Source organism: Heterodontus francisci, chromosome 16 (genome assembly GCF_036365525.1).
Source record: "Heterodontus francisci isolate sHetFra1 chromosome 16, sHetFra1.hap1, whole genome shotgun sequence".
In the NCBI taxonomy this organism is placed as follows: domain Eukaryota; kingdom Metazoa; phylum Chordata; class Chondrichthyes; order Heterodontiformes; family Heterodontidae; genus Heterodontus; species Heterodontus francisci.
This window is the reverse complement of record NC_090386.1, coordinates 86769748-86790626: the sequence shown is the minus strand read 5'-3', so window position 1 is coordinate 86790626 and position 20879 is coordinate 86769748. Positions and strand designations below refer to the sequence as shown.

The 20879-nt window shown below is 44.5% G+C and overlaps 1 protein-coding gene across 1 annotated transcript in view; it reads right to left on the bottom strand.

Annotated features, from left to right (window-relative positions):
• Window positions 1-280: 280 nt before the first annotated feature.
• LOC137378299 (glutathione hydrolase 7) overlaps window positions 281-20879 on the bottom strand; it is a 66809-nt gene continuing 46210 nt past the window's right edge. Inside the window, exons 9-15 of the mRNA XM_068048544.1 lie at window positions 19668-19795; window positions 14957-15045; window positions 14264-14416; window positions 12512-12629; window positions 10727-10864; window positions 7754-7853; window positions 281-5237 (exon numbers count right to left, since the gene is read on the bottom strand). Of these exons, the coding sequence (XP_067904645.1) occupies window positions 5074-5237; window positions 7754-7853; window positions 10727-10864; window positions 12512-12629; window positions 14264-14416; window positions 14957-15045; window positions 19668-19795 (890 nt within the window). The 3' untranslated portion in view covers window positions 281-5073. The remainder of the gene's footprint in view (window positions 5238-7753; window positions 7854-10726; window positions 10865-12511; window positions 12630-14263; window positions 14417-14956; window positions 15046-19667; window positions 19796-20879) is intronic.

Genomic DNA, 20879 nt, shown 5'->3' with positions numbered 1-20879 from the left:
TATTGGAATAATGGGCGGTCCAGGCTGGAAGGTAGGTCGGTCCACTGGAGTGCGCAGGTGCGATCGCAGGGGGTAGAGCAGATGCGGCAGCAATTCAGACAGATATTGTGGAATCCGGGAGAACTCCTGCATTAGTGTGAGATTTGACCTTGGGATCTCTTGCATGGCTCTACCCCTTGGGATGTTTTATTACCTTAAAAACACCATATAAATGTAACTTCTTATTGTTCCTCGAACCCAAAATAAAATAAAAATATTTTCAGTTTATTGAGAGCATACATCTTCTGAACCCCAATTTCCTCAATGGTTCAGTAATAAAGGTTAAGTGCAAAATATTTTAAACCTTTTCCCACCTCTGACTCTCCCAAGCGTCCCATCAATACAAAAAAAAAAGTAACTTTCAAGGCTCGACCGTAAATTATCAGTGGAAATTTTGTTTAAAGTGCACACGTTCTGCTTTTATTCAGCAGGGTAAGGATTTTATTTAAGGTGCAAATTGGCTATTCAATAAATAAGTAACATTCTATTTATAGAATTCTTGTCATTGATTTGAATCCGAGGGCACTCGACTTAAAACAGTCACATCATTAAACAGTAACACATTATGTTCTCAATGACAACTCTTGAGTAATTGTTATCCTCCTACCCAAAATGTCCATCCTTCTTACACCCTGCACATCTGCGTTGGATAAAGAAAAACAACCACTATCCTTTTCAAGTTTATACAGCAGAAAAGGTCTATGCCGAGCGCAACTGCCAAAGAACAGGTAAAACATCAGTCTGGGAGTAACTTTCCCGGAATTGTGTTTACAGTAGTATCTTACAGATAAAAATAGGAGAATGGATGCACTGTGGGCTTACACTTGATCTGATCAGTCCCTTTGTACATGAGGCAAGAACAATAGCGGGCCTATGCTACCTTTATTTAAGTCTTGCGTCTGAAATTTAATTTTGTATTATTTTTCTCAAAATGTTGCATGTCCAAATTCTTTTGCTATTTTTCTTCTATTTTCTCCCTATCTATTCTCAATGTTGTTTCTCGCCATGTGTCTTCCAGCAGCTCAGGACGTTTTGGCATTTTACTTTTCATGTAACATTTTAAGACTTACAAAAGAATATTTGTCCCATCAAATTCAGCCTTTATGGTTGATCTCAACCTTTTCTTCCTGTCATGTTCAACAACAACAAGATCCAATGGCAATGGGGCTCCTTGAATCCACTGGAGCAAGTAGAGGCAAAGGATGAATATAAGTTCTGAATTTTTTCCACCCACATCAACAGGTCTCTGACTCTGGGATGCTACTTGATTTCCACCACTCATTACTGGACACCCCAATACTTAGACAACCAAACACAGAACTCAATGTGCATAGGAATAGATGATTGACTGTCACTCCACTGAACTCTCAATCGCATCTTGTGTCATGTGTGCATTTAGCAAACTTTGTCTTGCAGGTTAGCTTTTACGATTTTTCATATACAAAGATTTTTTTTTAAATAGGGGTTATAAGGAAAGACCTTTGTCACTGACCCCTCATTCAGAGGTAAACGGTCATCAATTTAAATTATCGCTAGGAGACTGAGATCAAGAGAGATTTCTTTATGCAGAGCGGTTTTGGAGCATGGAATGGTTGAGGCAGAGACTATTAGATCTTTTAACGGAAAACAGAATAAATATTAGAAGCAGAAGAAAATGCAGGGATTTAGGGAGAGAGCAGGGAAGGGATTAGTTTTGGATTGTTCGAGTAAAGAGCAAGCACAGGCACTATGGATTGAAATGGCCTTCTTTCTGTGCTGTAGAACCTCTCTTATTCTACACATTTAGGCAGTTCTCCGATAAGCCACTGGGAAGTGATGGCTGGTGCCTTCAAGAAGTAAAAACTTACTCTACAGTAATGCCATTTATAATTCATTTAAATATTTATTTCAAAAAACTTCCCTGTAATTTTTGCCTTTTAGATAGAGGATGATTAACGTCAGCAGGTATGAATCACATTAAAACAAATTCATGATAAAAAGCACCACTCATGCCTAACAATAGATTCATTTAAGGGGAAGCTAGGTAAACACGAGAGAGAGAGAGAGAAAGGAACAGCAGGTTATTCTGATAAGGTCAGATGAAGAGCAGAGGGAGGAGGCTCACGTGGAGCAGAAACACTGACATGGACCTGTTGGGTCAAATTGCCTGTTTCTATGCTGTTCATTCTATGTATTTCTATATAGGTAAATGCACTATACATTGTGGTGTCGAGTGATACAATCACAAAGGTCCCTGGGTCAGTCCCTTGATATGGAACAGGGAAGCAATAGAAGTTGCTACAATTGCCGTAAGTACTCCAGGGGTTAAAAAAAAAATCAGCCAGGGCTGCAACTCAACCACTGTGTACCCTGCTGGAAAGTGCATATTTATGGGCACTGGTTGAACACAGAAATGGCCTTGGCTGTGTTTTCCCACTCAGGAACGAATAGCCTCTGGTTCTCACTATCTTCTGGAGAGTAAGAAAAAAACAAATGAACAAGAAACAGGCAAGAAATTGGGAAACAAATATTTCGAAAATTGCAGGGTCACCTCCGTCGGCTACAACATTTTCTAGATCCCTGAAAGTGTCACATAGTTTTTTAAAAATGAAAATGTTATAGTTTCATTTATTGTTACCTACTGTGCCCTTGTGAACATGGTCTTCAAACACCAATCACAAACAACAAAGAAGTTTGATAAACCAAGAGTTAAAGAAGAAAGAACTCTCATTTTTACAGCACCTTGTGACCTCAGGATGTCCCAAAGCACTTCACAGCCAATGAATTACTTTGGAAGCATAGACACTGTTGTAATGTAGGAAATGTGGTAGACAATTTGCACACAGCAAGCTCCCACAAACAGCAATGTAATAACTAACCAGATTATCTGTGTTTTAATTGATGTTGGTCAAGTGGTAAATATTGGCCCCAGGACACAGGGGAGAACTTCCTTGTTCTTTTTCCAATAGTGTTGTTGCATTATACATCCCACCCGACAGGGCAGTCAGGACCCTCAGGTTTAACCTCTCATCCTGAAAGACAGCACCTTTGACAGTGCTGTGCTCCCTCCGTACTGATCCTCAGTTGGTCTAAGTTATGCGTTACTGGAAAAATACTCTGCAATGGAAGTTTCACTTTGGAACAGTTTAAGCATGCCTGAACAACGTTAACAACTGGCACTAAATACAGATCTATAGTCGTAGCAGTTTGAAATTCAGTTCACATAGTGTGAATAACCACAGATTTTGGCCACTTGGAAGAAAGTGGCAGTGGTTTCTGTTGAAAGAGCACAAGTTGAACTGAATTAACAGAATTTATTTTCACTATCTAGGTTTAGAAGGTTGTGTTTAAAGAGCTCTGTACAAATAAAATTTAACAAGGCAATGCTTTTAAAAATAAATAAATAAATACAGGCCACATAGAAATATTTGGCATCATAGACAGCAGAATTGTTCATATTATAATTGCACCACTGGATGGAAAATTATAGAGCTTTAAAGCATAATTAATAATAATTTGGAGTAGAGCAGCACACAGTTGCTCTACTTGGAGCAGCCTGTGAGGTTGAGCTGGAATAGGGTGAATGGAAGTACAAGAAATTTCAGAAAGTAAATCAGGTGTGTTTTTATATATACAGCACCTGCTGGAAAAATGAAGATATATATTTCAGAAAATTAAATAAAAACATTGTAATGGTCCTTTAAAATTAGTTCATATAAACTTTCCTAAAGGAAACCTTGTAAAACATTTAGTGGTTAAACTACTTGGGAAATGGCATTAAAAATTAATTCAAAGTGCGATAATGGCTAAGTGTAGATTCCATGACAAAATTTTGACGTAGCAGCGCTCACCTCCGTAGGTTAACTTTATAACTGAGTGCATCAGTCGACATAAGACACAGCAACACTGAAGAAAGCTCTCTTTCTGCCCCTCCTTGTTTCAAAAATAGAATGCTCATTTTTTTTTCGTTGGCAGGGCGGGGTGGGTTGGGTGATGAAAAGACTAACCGGTGAAATTATCTAGGGATAACCAAGGGAGGAGAGCGGACTACAAGACTTCTGTTAATTTCAACTTTTAATTGTTGTAGGTAATTGGGTAGCTTTGATCCCTAAATGCAGACAAGATAAGGCAGCAAGTTTTAAAAAAAAATTGACAAGATGTGGGAATTGCTGGCACGGCTGGTATTTATTGCCCATCACTAACTGCTCTTGAGAAAGCGGTGGTGAGTAACCTTCTTGAATCGCTGCAGTGTGGTAAAGGTATATCTGCAGTCCTGTTAGGTGGGGAATTATTATAGCTTTTCATAGCAGTTTTCAGAGGACTGTTCAGAATAAGCCATGCTGCTGTTGGTCTGGAGTCACATATAAGCCAGACTGAGTAAGAATAGCAGATTTCCTTCCTTAAAGGACATTAGTGAACAAAATGGGTTTTTACAGCAGTTTAGTATTTCATGGTCAACATTCCTACTGGTAGCTTTTTATTCCACACTTTTTTTTTTTAGTTAATTTAAATTCCCCAACTGCTATAGTGGGATTTGAACGCAGGTCCCTGGATCACTAGTCCAGTAACATAACCACTATACTACCACTAATGCCAAGCGAGCAGGGATCTGCACCTTGGAAGTGGATGCGTCAAAAATGTTGCTGGCTTCACAACTCACTCATGGCATAAACTTCTATTACTTTGGGGATCTTTGGAACCCTTTGACTATGGAAATAAAGAAAAGGAGGGGCAGAAGGAGGATCACCAAGCAAATATGCATGCTTTAGTCCCAAGACAAGATGACTCACGGTGCACATTTTAATTGCTCAGTTCCAATCACAGAAACATAGACAAGCAGCAGGAGTCAGGCCACCTTCAGTCAGAAATATCAATGATAACCAGACTTGGGGAGGAGGTCCCCCACAGAGCTCGTCCCAGAATGTTGCTTCTCTTCCCACCGTGCACTAATTTAACCGTTGTGTTTAGCCTTCATCTTCCATTTTGCAACTTCACGGTGAACGAAAAGAAAAAGGATTAAGGGAAAGAAAAAAAATCACTGGCAACAATTCCTGGCTATGAAATGACAACCACAGCTGCGTCACTGCTTCTTGGATCCTTGGCACCGGTGATGAAGTCATTTATCCTCTTGGCTACGTGGACCAAGGAAAGAACCTCTTCTCTCACCACTGTGTGACTTCTCTCCACAAGAAATTCCACATCTTCCTCTGGGAATTCATCTAGAAAGTAATAAAGATGTTTTAATTACTTGGGATTTTTCTCCTTAGAGCAGAGAATATTAAGGGGAGGTTTAACAGGTGTTCAAAAATCAGGAAGAAGTATTTTTCTCGAGCAAATAAGAATAAACGGTTTCTGCTGGCAGAAGAATCAGTAACCAGAGGAGACAGATTTAAGACATTTGGCAAAAGAGGCAGTGCTGAGATGAGGAGAATGTTTATTACACAGAGAGTTACGATGATCTAGAATGCACTCCTTGAAAAGAAAGCAAATTCAATAGTAAAATTGAATGGGGAATTGGACAAATACTTGAAGTTCCACTGTGGAACTGGTCCCAGCACAAAATAGGGCTGAGCTTTGCAAAGCCATGGGGAAAGAGCAGGAAGTGAGACTAACTGGATAACTCTTTCAAAGAGCTGGCACAGGAATGATGGGCTGAATGGTCTCCTTCTGTGCTGTAAGATTCTATGATTATACACTGCTGAAGCCTACTGAACAGATCTAGCCCCACTGATTTCCAAACTCAGGAGATCGGCCAAGTCTTTAGTTGATATGTTCTCCTCCTGAGTCAATTTAATACCCTCTAGAAAAACAAGCCATAAAGACCAGGAACATCAGCCAGAGCCCTTGAACATGATCACTGTCTGGTTACCACTTGCTGGACACTGACCACTGGTGGACATGGGTGAGGAACATATCAGGCTGTCAAGGTCGAATAGCCTGATTAGTAATGGATCTGGATCATACATAAAAATGGCTATCTAGCGCCGACGCCAGTGTCTGAGAAGCAGAACCTCAGCAACTGCTAGTGCTGTTTTAAGCCAGGTTGGGGACAAAGTTAGGGAATAAAGTCAGCAATGGAAAGTATTCCAAATGGAACTCTAGCCTTAACGTTCTTTGTGTTAATTGTTTTCTATAATTTATTTCTTGTGGATACAGGATGATGGTGGGCAGATGCCTAGTGGGCCAATCAAATGTGGGCGTCCATAATGTCCCATTCACTGGATTTTCCAACCTCAAATGCATTATTACGGAGGAGGAAAAGGGGAGGGGGTGCCACGCAGAACTACAGCCTCTCAACTGGCGAATGTGGTATGGAGTGGAAATAATGTGTTGAATTTTGTTCTGAAAATGGGGGTTCCCGGTAGAGGGCTAGAAGGTGGGGAGAGACCCCACCTTGGCCCTCCATTGCAATTCCACAGCAGGAAGGCAATTAACCGCCCACTGTCCCTTTAAGGGATGAGTTTCCCCCTCTATGAGCTGCCAGCCAATTGGAAGGTACTGCAGAAAGCCCTGCAGTACCAAAAAGAGTCCATGCCATTCAGGCAGACCCCAGTGATGGGGTGGCGCTTGTTGCTGGGAGGCGGCCCTGGATTGCCCCCAAAGGAGGGATCCCCGCCGACCCCACTGGAAGGCTGCCAGGTTTTACCTGGCAGTGTCTCCCCATGGTGGCGGGAACCTCTGCCTTCTATTAAATTGAGGCAGATGCTGGGAGAGTCCCTTAAGCAGCCACTAATTGTCCACTTAAGGGCCTCAATTGGCCTGGAGCGGGAAGGCCATCCTCAACCTTCCCTGACTCAGACTGAATTGGAAGGCGACGGGCACTCCACCACCCCCACCCCCGGCCTTCTGACGCAATTTTGTGAGCCCTCCCTCCCCCATCCCCTCGCCTCTGCTCCCATTCCAAGGGGGCCCATAAAATTGAGTGCAATATATTTTTCCCTCCTCAGTTTGTTCCCTCTCCTGAAGCCAGTGATACAATGCCATAGACCCCCAAACGTCCTTTCGTATCTCACCCAAGTAACCAGCCTCTCCATTGTATTGGCATGCTACCCAGCTTGTGCTATCAAAGCCCAGCCTGATCCCGTATTCACCAAATGTCCTCATTATAAACAGATGATGTTGGATCAAAACTGGGAACCTTTGCCCTCCCTTAATTTTTGTCTTGTCTAAGATAATCCTTTTTTTTTGGTTGCAAATTTAAGAAATGTAAAACTAAACAAAATGTATTTTTGGGAATTATTTGACACAATGTGATCAGATATCAAAAGCTGTGATTCAGTGGGTAGCACTCTCACTTTCAAATCAGTAGGTTGTGGGCACAAGTTCCACTCGAGAGAGTTAAGCACAGAAACTATCTTGATACTCCAGTGCAATATTGAGGGAGTGCCTTATTTTGGATGGGATGTTAAACTGAGACCCTGTCCTTTCTGGTGGACATAAAAGATCCCATGGCATTATTTTGAAGAACAGGGGAGTTATCCCCAGTGCCCTGGTCAATATTTATTTATCCCTCAACCAAGGTCACTGTCTGGTCATTATCACATTGCAGTTTGTGGGACCCTACTATGTGCGAATTGGCTTTCATGTTTCCAACATTACAACAGCGACTAGACTTCAAAAGGACTTCATTGGTTGTAAAACGCTTTGGGACGTCCCGAGGTCGTGAAAGGCACAATATAACTGCTAGAAATTACTTTCTTCATTTAGAAAAAAATAAATGGTCTGATTTACTTACTATCAACCAGTAAAATGTTTGACTGAAGTTGGGGATAGAGTCGGCCAAGAGCAAGGCTTTCATTCAGATGCTTGTGAAACGAGAAAACGTTCAACAAGACCTACTCAGACAACAAGAAACAAACAAAATGGTGAGTGTGTGAATGAGGCTGTATCCAACAGATTATATTACTGTTACATTGCCTGTAGTTCACAGAACATGGAATTATTTCCCATTTCCTATTCACTGAAGCTGTGAATTGTAGACATTTACACAGTACATTTGAATACCCTCAAGCCTGTTCTGACATTCTAACTGATCATGGGTGACCTGTACCTCAACTGCATGTACCCGTTGTGACTTCATATACCTTGATAGAATTTTGTTGGGTAAAGCTAACAATCTCAGTCTTGAAAGCTCCAATTGCCCTGACATCCATAGCCAGAATTCCAGATTTCTGTTACCCTACATGTGAAAAGTTGCTTCCTGGTTTCCCTCCTAAATGGCTCAGCTCCAATTTTCAGATTACGTCCCCTCATTCTTGATTCAAAGTGACTCCTGCCAACACATCTGGTGCCCGGCGTCATCAAAGCACTCCCAGCACGTGTGCAGAGCGGTCTCTTGCTGTCAGTAAGGTGCTGCGCATGCACGGATAAACATCATCGCTCCCCCTCACCGTATCATCCCCATCGGCCGCTCGCTTCACTCACCGGTTAAACCCCAACCCCGTCGTCCACTCACTGCTTCAAAACCACCCACTGTCGGCCACTTGCTCCAGGCCTCGCTGTTTCTTTCCCCTCTGCTCCCTCCCATTTCCCCCTCCCGCCACTTCCTCCTCTCCCCCAGTCTCTCACTCGCTTCCCCTGCCTATCCCTACCTTGGCACTATCTCTCTCGCACCCCTGTGGGAAGCAGGAGCAAAGGTGGGGGGGCAGAAGCGGGAGTGAGCTGGGGGGGGGGGGGGGGGGGGGGAGGGGGTGGTGCGGGGGGAGAAGCGGGGGGGGAGCGGAATTAAGCAGCGAGGCCTGGAGCGAGTGGATGACAAGGGAGGGGTGGTGGGGGTTTGAAGCGGTGAGCGTAGAAAGCAGCTGATGGGGATGAAGCGGTGAGGGGGAGCAAGTGGACGATGTGGGTGGGGATGGGCTGTGGCTGAGGGAGCGTGTGGCTGAGGGAAGGCAGCAGCGAGGCCGGGAGCGAGCAGACGGGCGCAGGAGGCTGTGCCGGGGAAGAGAAGTGGGATAGTGTTGGGGATGAAGCAATTGAATTAAATTTTTTGTGATAAATTGGGTAGCACCATCTTTAATCCTGGCAGCTGCCTAAAACATCGCAGACAGTGATGTTTCAGTGCATGAGGCTGCATTTGCGTATGTGCAAGTACTGTGCCACCTAGTGGTTGCGTTGTCAGCAAACAATAGGTATGGAGAAACTGTCAAACACTTTTAACATTTCAAGCACCTCAATCAGATCACCCCCTCAATCTTCTGCAGTAAGGGAATTTTTTTTTATTCATTCATGGGATGTGGGCATCACTGGCCAGGCCAGCATTTATTGCCCATCCCTAATTGCCCATGAGAAGGTGGTGGTGAGCTGCCTTCTTGAACCGCTGTAGTCCATTTGGGGTAGGTACACCCACAGTGCTAAAAGGAAGGAGGTTCCAGGATTTTGACCCAGCAACAGTGAAGGAACGGCGATATAGTTCCAAGTCAGGATGGTGTGCGACTTGGAGGGGAACTTGCAGGTGGTGGTGTTCCCATGCATTTGCTGCCCTTGTCCTTCTAGTTGGTAGAGGACACAGGTTTGGAAGGTGTTGTCTAAGGAGCCTTGCTGCATTGCTGCAGTGCATCTTGTAGATGGTACACACTGCTACCACCGTGTTTCGGTGGTGGAGGGAGTGAATGTTTGTGGATGGGGTGCCAATCAAACGGGCTGCTTTGTCCTGGATGGTGTTGAGCTTCTTGAGTGTTGTTGGAGCTGCACCCATCCAGGCAAGTGGAAAGTATTCCATCACACTCCTGACTTGTGCCTTGTAGATGGTAGACGGGGAGTCAGGAGGTGAGTTACTCGCTGCAGGATTCCTAGCCTCTAACCTGCACTTGTAACCACGGTATTTATATGGCTACTCCAGTTCAGTTTCTGGTCAATGGTAGCCCCTAGGATGTTGATAGTGGGGGATTCAGCGATGGTAATGCCATTGAATGTCAAGGGGAGATGGTTAGATTCTCTCTTGTTGGAGATGGTCAGATTCTCTCTTGTTGGAGATGGTCATTGCCTGGCACTTGTGTGGCGTGAATGTTACTTGCCACCTATCAGCCCAAGTCAGGATATTGTCCAAGTCTTGCTGCATTCAGTATCTGAGGAGTTGCGAATGGTGCTGAACATTGTGCACATCCCCACTTCTGACATTATCATTGAAGGAAAGTCATTGATGAAGCAGCTGAAGATGGTTGGGTCTAGGACACTACGCTGAGGAACTCCTGCAGTGAAGACCTGGAGCTGAGATGATTGACCTCCAACAACCACAGCCATCTTCCTTTTCACGAGGTATGACTCCAACCAGCGGAGTGTTTTCCCCCTGATTCCCATTGACTTCAGTTTTGCTAGGGCTCCTTGATGCCATACTCGGTCAAATGCTGCCTTGATGTCAAGGGCAGTCACTCTCACCTCACCTCTCGAGTTCAGCTCTTTTGTCCATATTTGAACCCAAGGCTATAATGAGGTCAGGAGCTGAGTGGCCCTGGCGGAACCCAAACTGAGCGTCACTGAGCAGATTATTGCTAAGCAAGTGCCGCTTGATGGCACAGTTGATGACGCCTTCCATCACTTTACTGATGATTGAGAGTAGGCTGATGGGGCGGTAATTGGCCAGGTTGCACTTGTTCTGTTTTTTGTGTACAGGACATACCTGGACAATTTTCCACATTGCCAGGTAGATGCCAGTGTTGTAGCTGTACTGGAACAGCTACAAGCAAAATTAAAAATAATAATCCTTACTAACCTCGGTGAGGCTACTCAGAGATTTGGTTCCACTGGAGGCTCCCAGGGAGAGGTATGTCCCACACATACCTCGCAATGGCCGTACAATGGTCGGTAACAAAAAAGACATGGGCCTTTTTCCAGCTTGAATACTATTTCTCTGAAACAAAAATAAAGATAGAAAGTACAGAATGAGGAAAGGCCATTTACTTCTGCAGATTATGCAACAGACTGTCCTTTCACAGATTCTACCAAGTCCATTTACTTTTCTGAGGAAAGGTTCTGGAAAACTCCCCCCTCAATGATGCATCCAGGTGTTTTCCATCCCCTCAGTGATGAATCAAGCCAACTTCAGATATATTAACTTACAATTGTTGCCTATTCCTAACTGCTTGAGGTGGTGGTGATGACTCATCTTCTTAAATAGTGGCTTGCTAGGTCAGTTCAAAGGGCAGTGAAGAGTAAACTGCATTGTTATGGGTCTAGAGTCACATTATAGGCCAGACCGGGAAGGGACAACAGATTTCCTTTACTGAGGACATTAGTGAACTAGATGGGATTTCATGACAGTCCAGTAATTTCATGGTCACCATTACTGATACCCAGCTTTTTAATTTAAATTCCTAACTTACTTAATTAATTGAATTTAAATTCCCAGCTGCCGTGGTGGAACTTAAACTCATGTCTCCAGATCATTATTCCAGGCTTCAGTAACATAGCCACGACACTTCCGTACCCTAATCTGCTGGAACTATGGAAATATCTGGCCAAAGAAAACCTGTCAGGACGAATAACATAGGATTGGTCTACTAGTGTAGTGGTTATACTCAGAAGTTTGTAAATTCAAAACTCACTTAGCAAAAATCTAATAATTTGAACACCAGCATCAAAAAAAAAACAATTGATCTTTAAAATCACTCAGATGTACCATTGCTTTGAAGCACATTATCGTAGGAGCACTTTCATCACAAGGACTGCAGCAGTTCTTGACATGGGCAATAAATGTTGGTCTTGCCAGTGATGCATACATTCCATGAATTTTAAAAAAAATCACATTGTTGACAGCATTTGCTTGCATCAATTTTTTTTTTAATCCTTAGCTTCCATAAACTAGCACACTCAGCGAGGCTGTCAACCCACGTTGTTTAAACAAAAACTATTCCCAAATCAACAAAAGTGATAAAAGGGCTATGAATGTCAATGATAAACTTCTTTAAAAAATGTATTCCAATTATGAGACTTTCTTCAAAAACATTTTAAAGGATTTAATTGTCTAAATTGTCTAATGTCAGTCAGCTGGAACAAAGTGGCACCTGAACAGGTAGGCCCAAGGCCTTGGGCCTCATTCAAAATTAGACCAGCAGACACCCACAGGCAGCTCACCGGTGCGGGTGGCTCAATATTTAGTGGTTCTTCTTGTTTTAAAAAGTTCCTTTCAATAGAGGCCTCCAGAGATTCCTTTAAGGACTCTCAATTACATCCCAATTACATTCCCGGTGCTGGCAGTGTTCAGGGCAGCCAAACTTTGGGAAGGTGCCAGAAACAGGTGCTGGTTTCCCTATTTGCACATACAGAGAGAGGGCTTAACACCTGTTTCAGGTATGGGCCCTGGACACCTGTACTTCAGTCTGCATCAAACATGGCAAGTAGCGCACTTCCAGCGCAGAATGTGCGCCGCACACGGCCCGTGATGTTTATCACCTGTAAAATGAATCTGCCATCAACAAATTTCTAGGCTAACACATTTCACAGAGACTTTGCTAGAATGACGATGGAAAGTTATTTCAGTGATAAAACATTTCCTTACAAGGTTCACTGTGGAATTGTCCTGTGTTTTGTTTGACCAGGAGAAGTCCAACATCTGGCTGTTCAGAAGAACCCCAGAGGCCGTCATGATCCCACTGCCAAAGGGACGGTTCAGGGAGCTGCAAAATACATAAAGATGTGTTTTGATATTAATATCCCTCCCGGTCAGGCCTAGTTTTAGCTCACTCTATGGGGCGAATTTTATAGACCACCCCCCCCTCCCCCCCGACGCCAGAAAATGCCTCCAGGAGAAGCCCACTACAGGCCTTGACACCAGGAAGGACCGGCCTGATATTGCCGGAGGTGGTGAGGCCTTGTGGCAGCACCCCCCCCAACCCCACCACCGGCCGCTCAGCGACGGGACACCCATTAATATATTTAATTACGTTAAAATTAATGAATTCGTTAATCAGACTTTCTCCTCCGCCTTCTGTCCCACTGCGATATTATTGCCGGTGGCCAGTACTCCTGCACCTTCGGATCCCCGTCTGGGAATCCGAGGCGGATCACTGGTGGGGAGGGGGAGCATGCAAGTTTTTGAGTGCAGGGGCAGGGGGAGCGGCGTCAAAGTAATTTCATTGGTGTAGGGGATGGTGGGAAGGGGTAAAGTTAAAAGTTTATGAACTTGGGGAAGGGCAGGTGCGCAATGTATGTGTATTTGGGAGGGGAAAAGAGGGCAGGCAATTAATTCTATAGTTATTGGGGTGGGTGGGAGAGGGGCAAGAAACATTTATTTAACTTTTTAAAATCCCATTTTACATCAATGCATCTTTAAATATTTAAATTGAAATGTAGGGCTCGAAGCCCCTTAAAAATGGTGTCAGCGCCTGTGGAAAGGCTGCTGACATCATTGCCGGGGACGGCAGCCCACACCCTCCACGTCGGGTGCGGGGGGGGGGGCCATCCGCCCCGGCTATTTAACTAAGCCGCTGGACTTAATATCGCGGCGGCTCCGTGAAGCGTGGCCCGTGCAGACGGGTTGCCATACCATAACTTCCAGCCCTATGTATTTCAGAATCCTCCTGAAATAGCCTACTCTTTACTCATTAATTAGCATTTACCTACAGCTGAATGGTGCAAAAGAATGCAGGACTTGAATGGAATCACATTTCAGAAAATTTATGGCACAGAAAGAGGCCACCTAGTCCATTGTGTCTGCGCCGGCCGGAAAACCAGCCACCCAGTCTAATCCCACCTTCCAGCATTTGGTCCGTAGCCCTGCAGGTTACGGCACTTGAGCTGCATCTCCAGACACCCTTTAAATGAGTTGAGGGTTCCTGCCTCTACTACCCTTTCAGGTAGTGAGTTCCAGATCCCCACCACCCTATGAGTGAAAACGTTTTTCCTCATCTCCCCTCTAATCTTTCTACCAATCACTTTAAATCTATGCCCCCTAGTCATTGACCTCTCTGCTAAGGTAAATAGGCCATTCCCATCCACTCTATCCAGGCCCCTCACAATTTTGTGCATTTCAATCAGATCTCCCCTCAGCCTTCTGTTTCAAGGAGAACAACCCCAGCCTATCCCATCTTTCCTCATAGCTGCATTTTTCCACCTCATTAATCTCTTCTGTACCCTCTCTCATGCAATTACATCCTTTCCGTAATGAGGTGATCAGAATTGCACAGAGTACTCAACAACAGAGACGTTTTCCAGCCACCCACCGCCATGACCCCCCGATGTCAGGGGAGGGGCTGTAAAATTCAGCCCAATGTTGGTCCTAAATAAATAATCCCCCCTTTCTTTCGTTTACCTCACAACAGAAACAATGAAGTCATCGGGTCCTATGACGTGTACTTGGCTCGCAGCTGAACCAGTCTCCAAGGAGTAGAAGGGCAGATAGTGGGCAGGAGGGAACGCCACACTGTCGTTGATCAGCTGACGCAAAGATTTGGCTTCTGATTTGCTGGATAGGTGAAAGGAGAAAACTAAATATGTTTTCAGCAGAACAGATATGATGTTGAGTTAAATTGGGTTGTATTTCCACAAATCTTCTCAATCTTCCCCTGTAGCTTAGGCAGAAACACTAGAGAAACAGCACACCCTTTACTTCACTGCCCTGGGATTTCTGTGACTCTTCCACCGAAGTTATGGCGGGAAACTGGGAGAACCCCTTGTGGAAGCTTAACCCCAAAGTTACATTTCGGAAAGCGTATTGAAAGTAGGCCCCGTTTTGCAGGGTGCAAAGCTTCGGTTGATCACATCAGGACACAGTGCAACATTGTGCCAATGTGTTATGCCATTACATCAATCATTTCTGTTTATACAATAATATATAGTGCCCTGATAGTGGACTCTTCAGCCAGGTTGCCAAGTTTGATACCTCATCACCAAAGTGCAGCTTGAGATTTAGAAAAAGATTTTGCACAAAATTGTGGCTGTGAGCCTTAAAATGTTTGTTTTCTTTAAAAAATAAACAGCCAGTAAAGAAAATGAGATCTCTCACCTGAGCATCTGTTCTGTCGCCTGAGTAACGGTGGAATTAAAGAAGGGGTCGCCAAGGCTGCTTGCCAGGGCTAAAGCAATTTTCAGTGACTGAAAAAAAAATTGAATAATTAGTAGCGCTCACAGGGAATGCAAAATATACCTTCACTTTGAGATGATGGAGTACACTGATTGTCAACAGGATGGGTCATGGAGTAGAATCACAGAATCGTTACAGTGCAGAAGGAGGCCATTTGGCCCATCGTGTCTGCACTGGCTCTCAGAAAGAGCAACTCCCTCAGTTACATTCCCCTGCCTTCTCCCTGTAACCTTGCACATTCTTCCTTTTCATATAACTGAATGCTTCAATTGAACCTGCCTCCACCACATTCTCAGGCAGCGCATTCCAGATCTTAAACACTCGCTGCATGAATTAGTTTTTCCCTCATGGCACTTTTACTTCTCTTACCAAATACTTTAAATCTGTGCCCTCTCGTTCTCAATCCTGAGTGGGGACAGTTTCTCTCTATCTACTCTGTCCAGACCCCTCATGATTTTGAATACCTCTCTCAAATCACCTCTCAGCCTTCTCTTCTCCAAGGAAAAAGTCCTAACTTTTCCAATCTATCTTCATAACTGAAGTTCCTCATCCCTGGAACCATTCTCGTGAATCTTTTCTGCACTCTCTCCAATGCCCTCACGTCTTTCCTAAAGTGCGGTGCCCAGAACTGGACAAAATACTCCAGCTGAGGCCGAACGAGGCAGGAAGACTTACGCCCATTGCGCAAGTCTGCAGCATTACCACCCATTACCCAAGACATATACACTTGCCTTTGGAATGTTCCCTTCAAATTTCTCTGCCTTGCCACCCCTCCATGTTCAAATGGCTCCTAAAGATCCTTCTCTTAAACAGAGCTTTCAGACCCTCCACCAAATTTATTTTCCTCCCGGTCCACTGTCCATTTTTATTTCCTGCTCATTTTAGGATTCAAGACACATTGGCCAGAATTTTCCTGAATCTCCCCCAGAAGGATCCAGACTAGTCATGACCCGGCACAAGTTCCCAGGTCAGGAGATACAAAGTATGCAGGGTGGCTCCTGACAGCAACCAGCACTACGCTACCTGAACAGGATGAAGCCACTTAAAAGGAATGCAAGAGTCACAAAGATCAGAGGTGGATATTCCTTGAAGCCTTGGACAGGCTGAGACCTTAAAAGGTGATTGTTTAAGGCCTGAGAAGAGGGGGAGGTACCCATTTTTGCATCCTTTTCCTCCAATTACACCAAAAGGGGCATCAGGGGATCTCCTGCCCTCATTCCCACAGGGCAGCTGCTGTAAATCCGTGAAATCCTCCTGTCACTGTAAAGTGGTATGAGACGAGAATGAATAAGATACACATCAGCAGGCATCAAGGAAAGGGTGGCAAATGCAGAAAACCTCACCTCATTTAAAAAAGGTGCCTGGACGTGTACCTGAAGTGCCATAACCTGCAGGGCTATGGACGAAATGCTGGAAAGTGGGATTAGGTTGGGTGGCTCTTTGTTTTCTCAGCCGGCGCAGACACAATGGGCCAAGTTGCCTCTTTCCGTGCCATAAACCTTCTATGATTCTATAAGTGCCGTGGTCCTAAAACAGTATGAAGGCTGTCAGATTGGATTCAGTCAAATATTTTTGTTTCTGGTGGGATATGCATTGGAGGACAAAGTAAGGGGCAAAGAAAGCAAATGCCTGCACAAGAGTAGCTGAACAACCTCCAAATGGAACCATAGGCATCAATGGAGGATAGTTACAAGCCAGCACTAAACTCACTGCCATGAATTTTTTTTTAAATGTATTCATTCACGGGATGAGGGCATCACTGGCAAGGCCAGTATTTATTGTCCAACTCTAATTGCCTGAGAGGCAATTTCTTGCACAGCTGCAGTCCTCCCACATGAGCAAGGACCATTCTCAGTGCTGTTAGGTAGGGAGCTCCAGGGTTTTGACCCGGTGACGATGAACGAAATGTGAAATATTTCCAAGTCAAGATGGTATGTGACTTGATGTTAATATTTGAACATATATTAGCTTCTGACTGTTCCCTCTGTACTAAATCCAGTGGGGAAATTTTAACCGAACCCGCCAGTCGGGAAACTGACTGGATTGGGAGAAACGCTGCTTCTAACCCTCCCGAATTTACTCTCCAGTGTTGGGTAGGGTGTAAAACCTACAAACCCGTGGGTTTTCTGGCTGGTGAGTTGGGGTTAAAATGAAGCCCCAAGTATCTTGGTCAACAATGAAAAACTTTAGTATATGAATGTGAACCGCCAATGAACTCTTAAAGCCAATGGAGATCTCCGTGACAGGGAAAACTTGTCTTCTCCTAAAGTATAAATATTTCACATTACTACATCCTTGAGTTGCAAGGCTCAAGATGGCCAGTTGAACAATCCTGAAATGAGAAAATAACCCATTCTTTTTCTGCCCCTACTGACACTAATCAGACAATATTCTTACCAGCACTTGAAAGACATACAGTATATTTTCAACTTACAACACACCCCTAAAACTGGCAAGGCGGATCGATCACTTGTTATGGAAACCACCCAAAAATCTGTGCAAATCAAAATTAGGAATTTTTTTTCAATAACTGGCACTAATCCAATGTGCCTATTTTGAGCCTGAACTGCAGCTTGAAAATTTTCCCCAATAGATGCTTGATATCATCAAGCGGCACATTGGGCGGCACAGTGGCGCAGCGGTTAGCACCGCAGCCTCACAGCTCCAGCTACCCGTGTTCAATTCTGGGTACTGCCTGTGCGGAGTTTGCAAGTTCTCCCTGTGACCCTGTGGGTTTCTGCCGGGTGCTCCGGTTTCCTCCCACAGCCAAAGACTTGCAGGTCGATAGGTAAATTGGCCATTATAAATTGCCCCTAGTATAGGTAGGTGGTAGGGGAATTGAGGGAAGGTGGGGATGTGGTCGGAATATGGGATTAATGTAGGATTAGTATAAATGGGTGGTTGATCGTCAGCACAGACTTGGTGGGCCGAAGGGCCTGTTTCAGTGCTGTATCTCTAAATAAATAAATAAAATAAATCATAAAAAAACTCACTGGGGGCAAAAATCAGTCATGGCAGGAGGGCAAAACAAGTGACTGCCCATCAGTAATCTGTTTTACACAAAGACAGGTATGTGCAGAATCTCCCTCATGGCCCTTCATTCATTCTCTTCTGTGGCCTTCAACAGCCCCTTAAGGTGGAGTGGCACTGAATGCATCTATTTTACAGCTGTGCAGTGAATCACAGTTTCCCTTTAAGAAAGCTTTGCTGAATGAGCTGAACATGATTAGCCTTTAATGCCCAGGTTATATGAGTGAGATGAATGAATTGGACCATCAGCATCATGAAATTTCACAAGATGGGCTGAATTTTACTAGCCCTATGACATCGGGGGTCGTGGCATGGGGGCTCAGAAAATTCTTCCAGGAGAGGCCCGCCATGACCCTCGACGCCTGAAAGGTCCCACTGCATTTTACTGGCGGAGGAGAGGCTTTCATTTTAACATTGAAATTAATTAAAAAAGATGCATACTGCCTTACCTTGTCCCAGCGGCCATCCCAGCCCTATATTCCAGCCGCCGGCCGCAACATCCGTGCCTTTGGAACTCCATAAAACTTTATGATTTATTTTATTTATTTATTTAGAGATACAGCACTGAAACAGGCCCTTCGGCCCACCAAGTCTGTGCTGACCATCAACCACCGAGGCATGACACTAGTGGGGAGGGGGGGGGGGGGGGGGTGGGAGGAGTGAAATTTTCAGGGTGGGGGAGTGGGGAAAACTCTTTGGATTGTTGGGGGAAGGGGTTGAGGGTTAAAGTTATTAAAGGGCAGGGGGAAAAGTCAGGATATGAATAAAAGTTTTTTTTTGCTGGGGAACGGGCTATTAATGAATCGATTATTCCTTGGGGATGTGTGTGAGGGAGGTGAACATGTTATTTAATGTGTTACTTTAACTTTACACATTTGCTCCCTTTAAAAATTAAAAATTCTGTTGAGGGCTTGAAACCCTTTAAAAATGGAGCTGGTGCCCGTGCGGTGGCGCCGGACGCCATTGCCTGAGATACAGCAGCCGCCCCCTCTTCGTCACTGGGGGCGGTCGTCCTGTCACGGGAGCTCTGCAATGGCCGCTCCACGTGGGCGGGCCGCTGACTTCAAAGTACGCCACCGTGATTTGCGGCACCCTACTGAAATTCAGCCTGATTGGGGTTGCACAAGAATGCACCATTGGTGCAACAGCACTAGCTGCCTGCACTAAAGCCTCCTGAAGAAGAGAGTGGCCAAAATTTACTTCCTGTACAATTCCCAGCTCCCTTGCACTTGGAATGGAGGTACCCTGCCAGGTGGAAAATCTACCCCACTGCCAATTAACAGGAGTCTATCCTGGGAGTGCATACATAGTGGGAACTGGCTCGGAAAACTTTGGTAGTAATGTCTTCACATCATAAAAGACAGAAATCAGTAGGAAAAAAAAAATCTATTTTCAATTTAATTTGCACACATTATTAGCACAACCATTTATATAAATTCCCATGTGTATTATTAAAACACAGTAGTAAGCTTTGTTCATTTTTGGCTGATTAATAGGTGTCCTCATTATCTTTTAGAATTACTATACAACCTGCTTTAAACCTGGAATGTCCAGTCTCAAACCAGACAGGCGGCAATCCTTTACCAAACTGTACAACTCCTACCTCAGCGAGTAAGTGAAAGGTCAGATTCCTGGTTGCCTGGGCTGTTATGTTAAATCCCTCCAAAATGTTGAGGGCAGCAACAAGTGCAGGTCCCGCATGTGGGGGTGGAGCAGTGAGCACAAAGTGACCTGTAAAAACAGAAGTAAAACGTTGAAGTCAAGACGAAGGGAGAGTGACTTCCTAATGAAATCCCACGACCTCACATTTCTGATTGCCTTCTCCTGTCCAACCCATTTTAGTTCAGTGTACAAAGGGGAGACAGTGGCGTAGTGGTTATATCACTGAACTAGTAACCTAGAGGCCCAGGCTAATGTCCTGGGGATACTGGTTCAAATCCAACCACACCAACTGGTGGAACTTACAAATTCAGTTAATCAAGAAATTCAATTAATTAATAAAGATCTGAAATTGAAAGCTAGTTTCAGTAATGGTGCCATGAAAACGATTATCGATTGTCGTAAAAACCCATCTGGTTCACTAATGTCCTTCAGGGAAGGAAATCTGCCGGTCCTTACCCGGTCTGGCCTAGCAAGCCACTCAGTTGTATCAAACTGCTATCGGGAAAAAAAAGCACTATGGGCATACCTACACCATATGGACTGCAGTGGTTCAAGAACGCACCTTCTCAAGGGCAATTAGGGATGGGCAAATAAATGCTGGCCTTGCCAGTGACAATGCATTAATAAATATAACGCCTGCAATGGCTTCTCTTTACACTCCTGTGCCCTCTCCAAACGATCTGTCCTTGGCCCACTTCTGTTATCCCTGGGCGATATCATCCGAAAAAAATCATCAGGTTCGACATGTATGTTGACATCACTCAGCTCTATCTCACCACTACCACCCCTCCAGACCAATCAGTGTCTATGATTTGTCATACCGCTTGTCTGACATCCAATACTGGTTGAGCAGAGGTTTCCTCCAACTAAATATTGTCAAAACTGGCATCGTGTTTGGTCTTCATTACAAACTCTGTTGCCTGGCCACCATTTCCTTACCTGGAAACTGTTTAAAGATGAACCTGACCATTCACAATCTTGGTGTCATATTTGACCCCAAAATGAGCTCCGACCACATACTGGTGCCATCACCAAGACTACCTAGATTCATCTCCATAACATCGCCCGACTCCGACACAACCTTAGCTATGCCTTTGTTACCTCTGGGTTTGACTATTCCAATGATGTCCTGCCAGCCTCCATTCTTCCACCC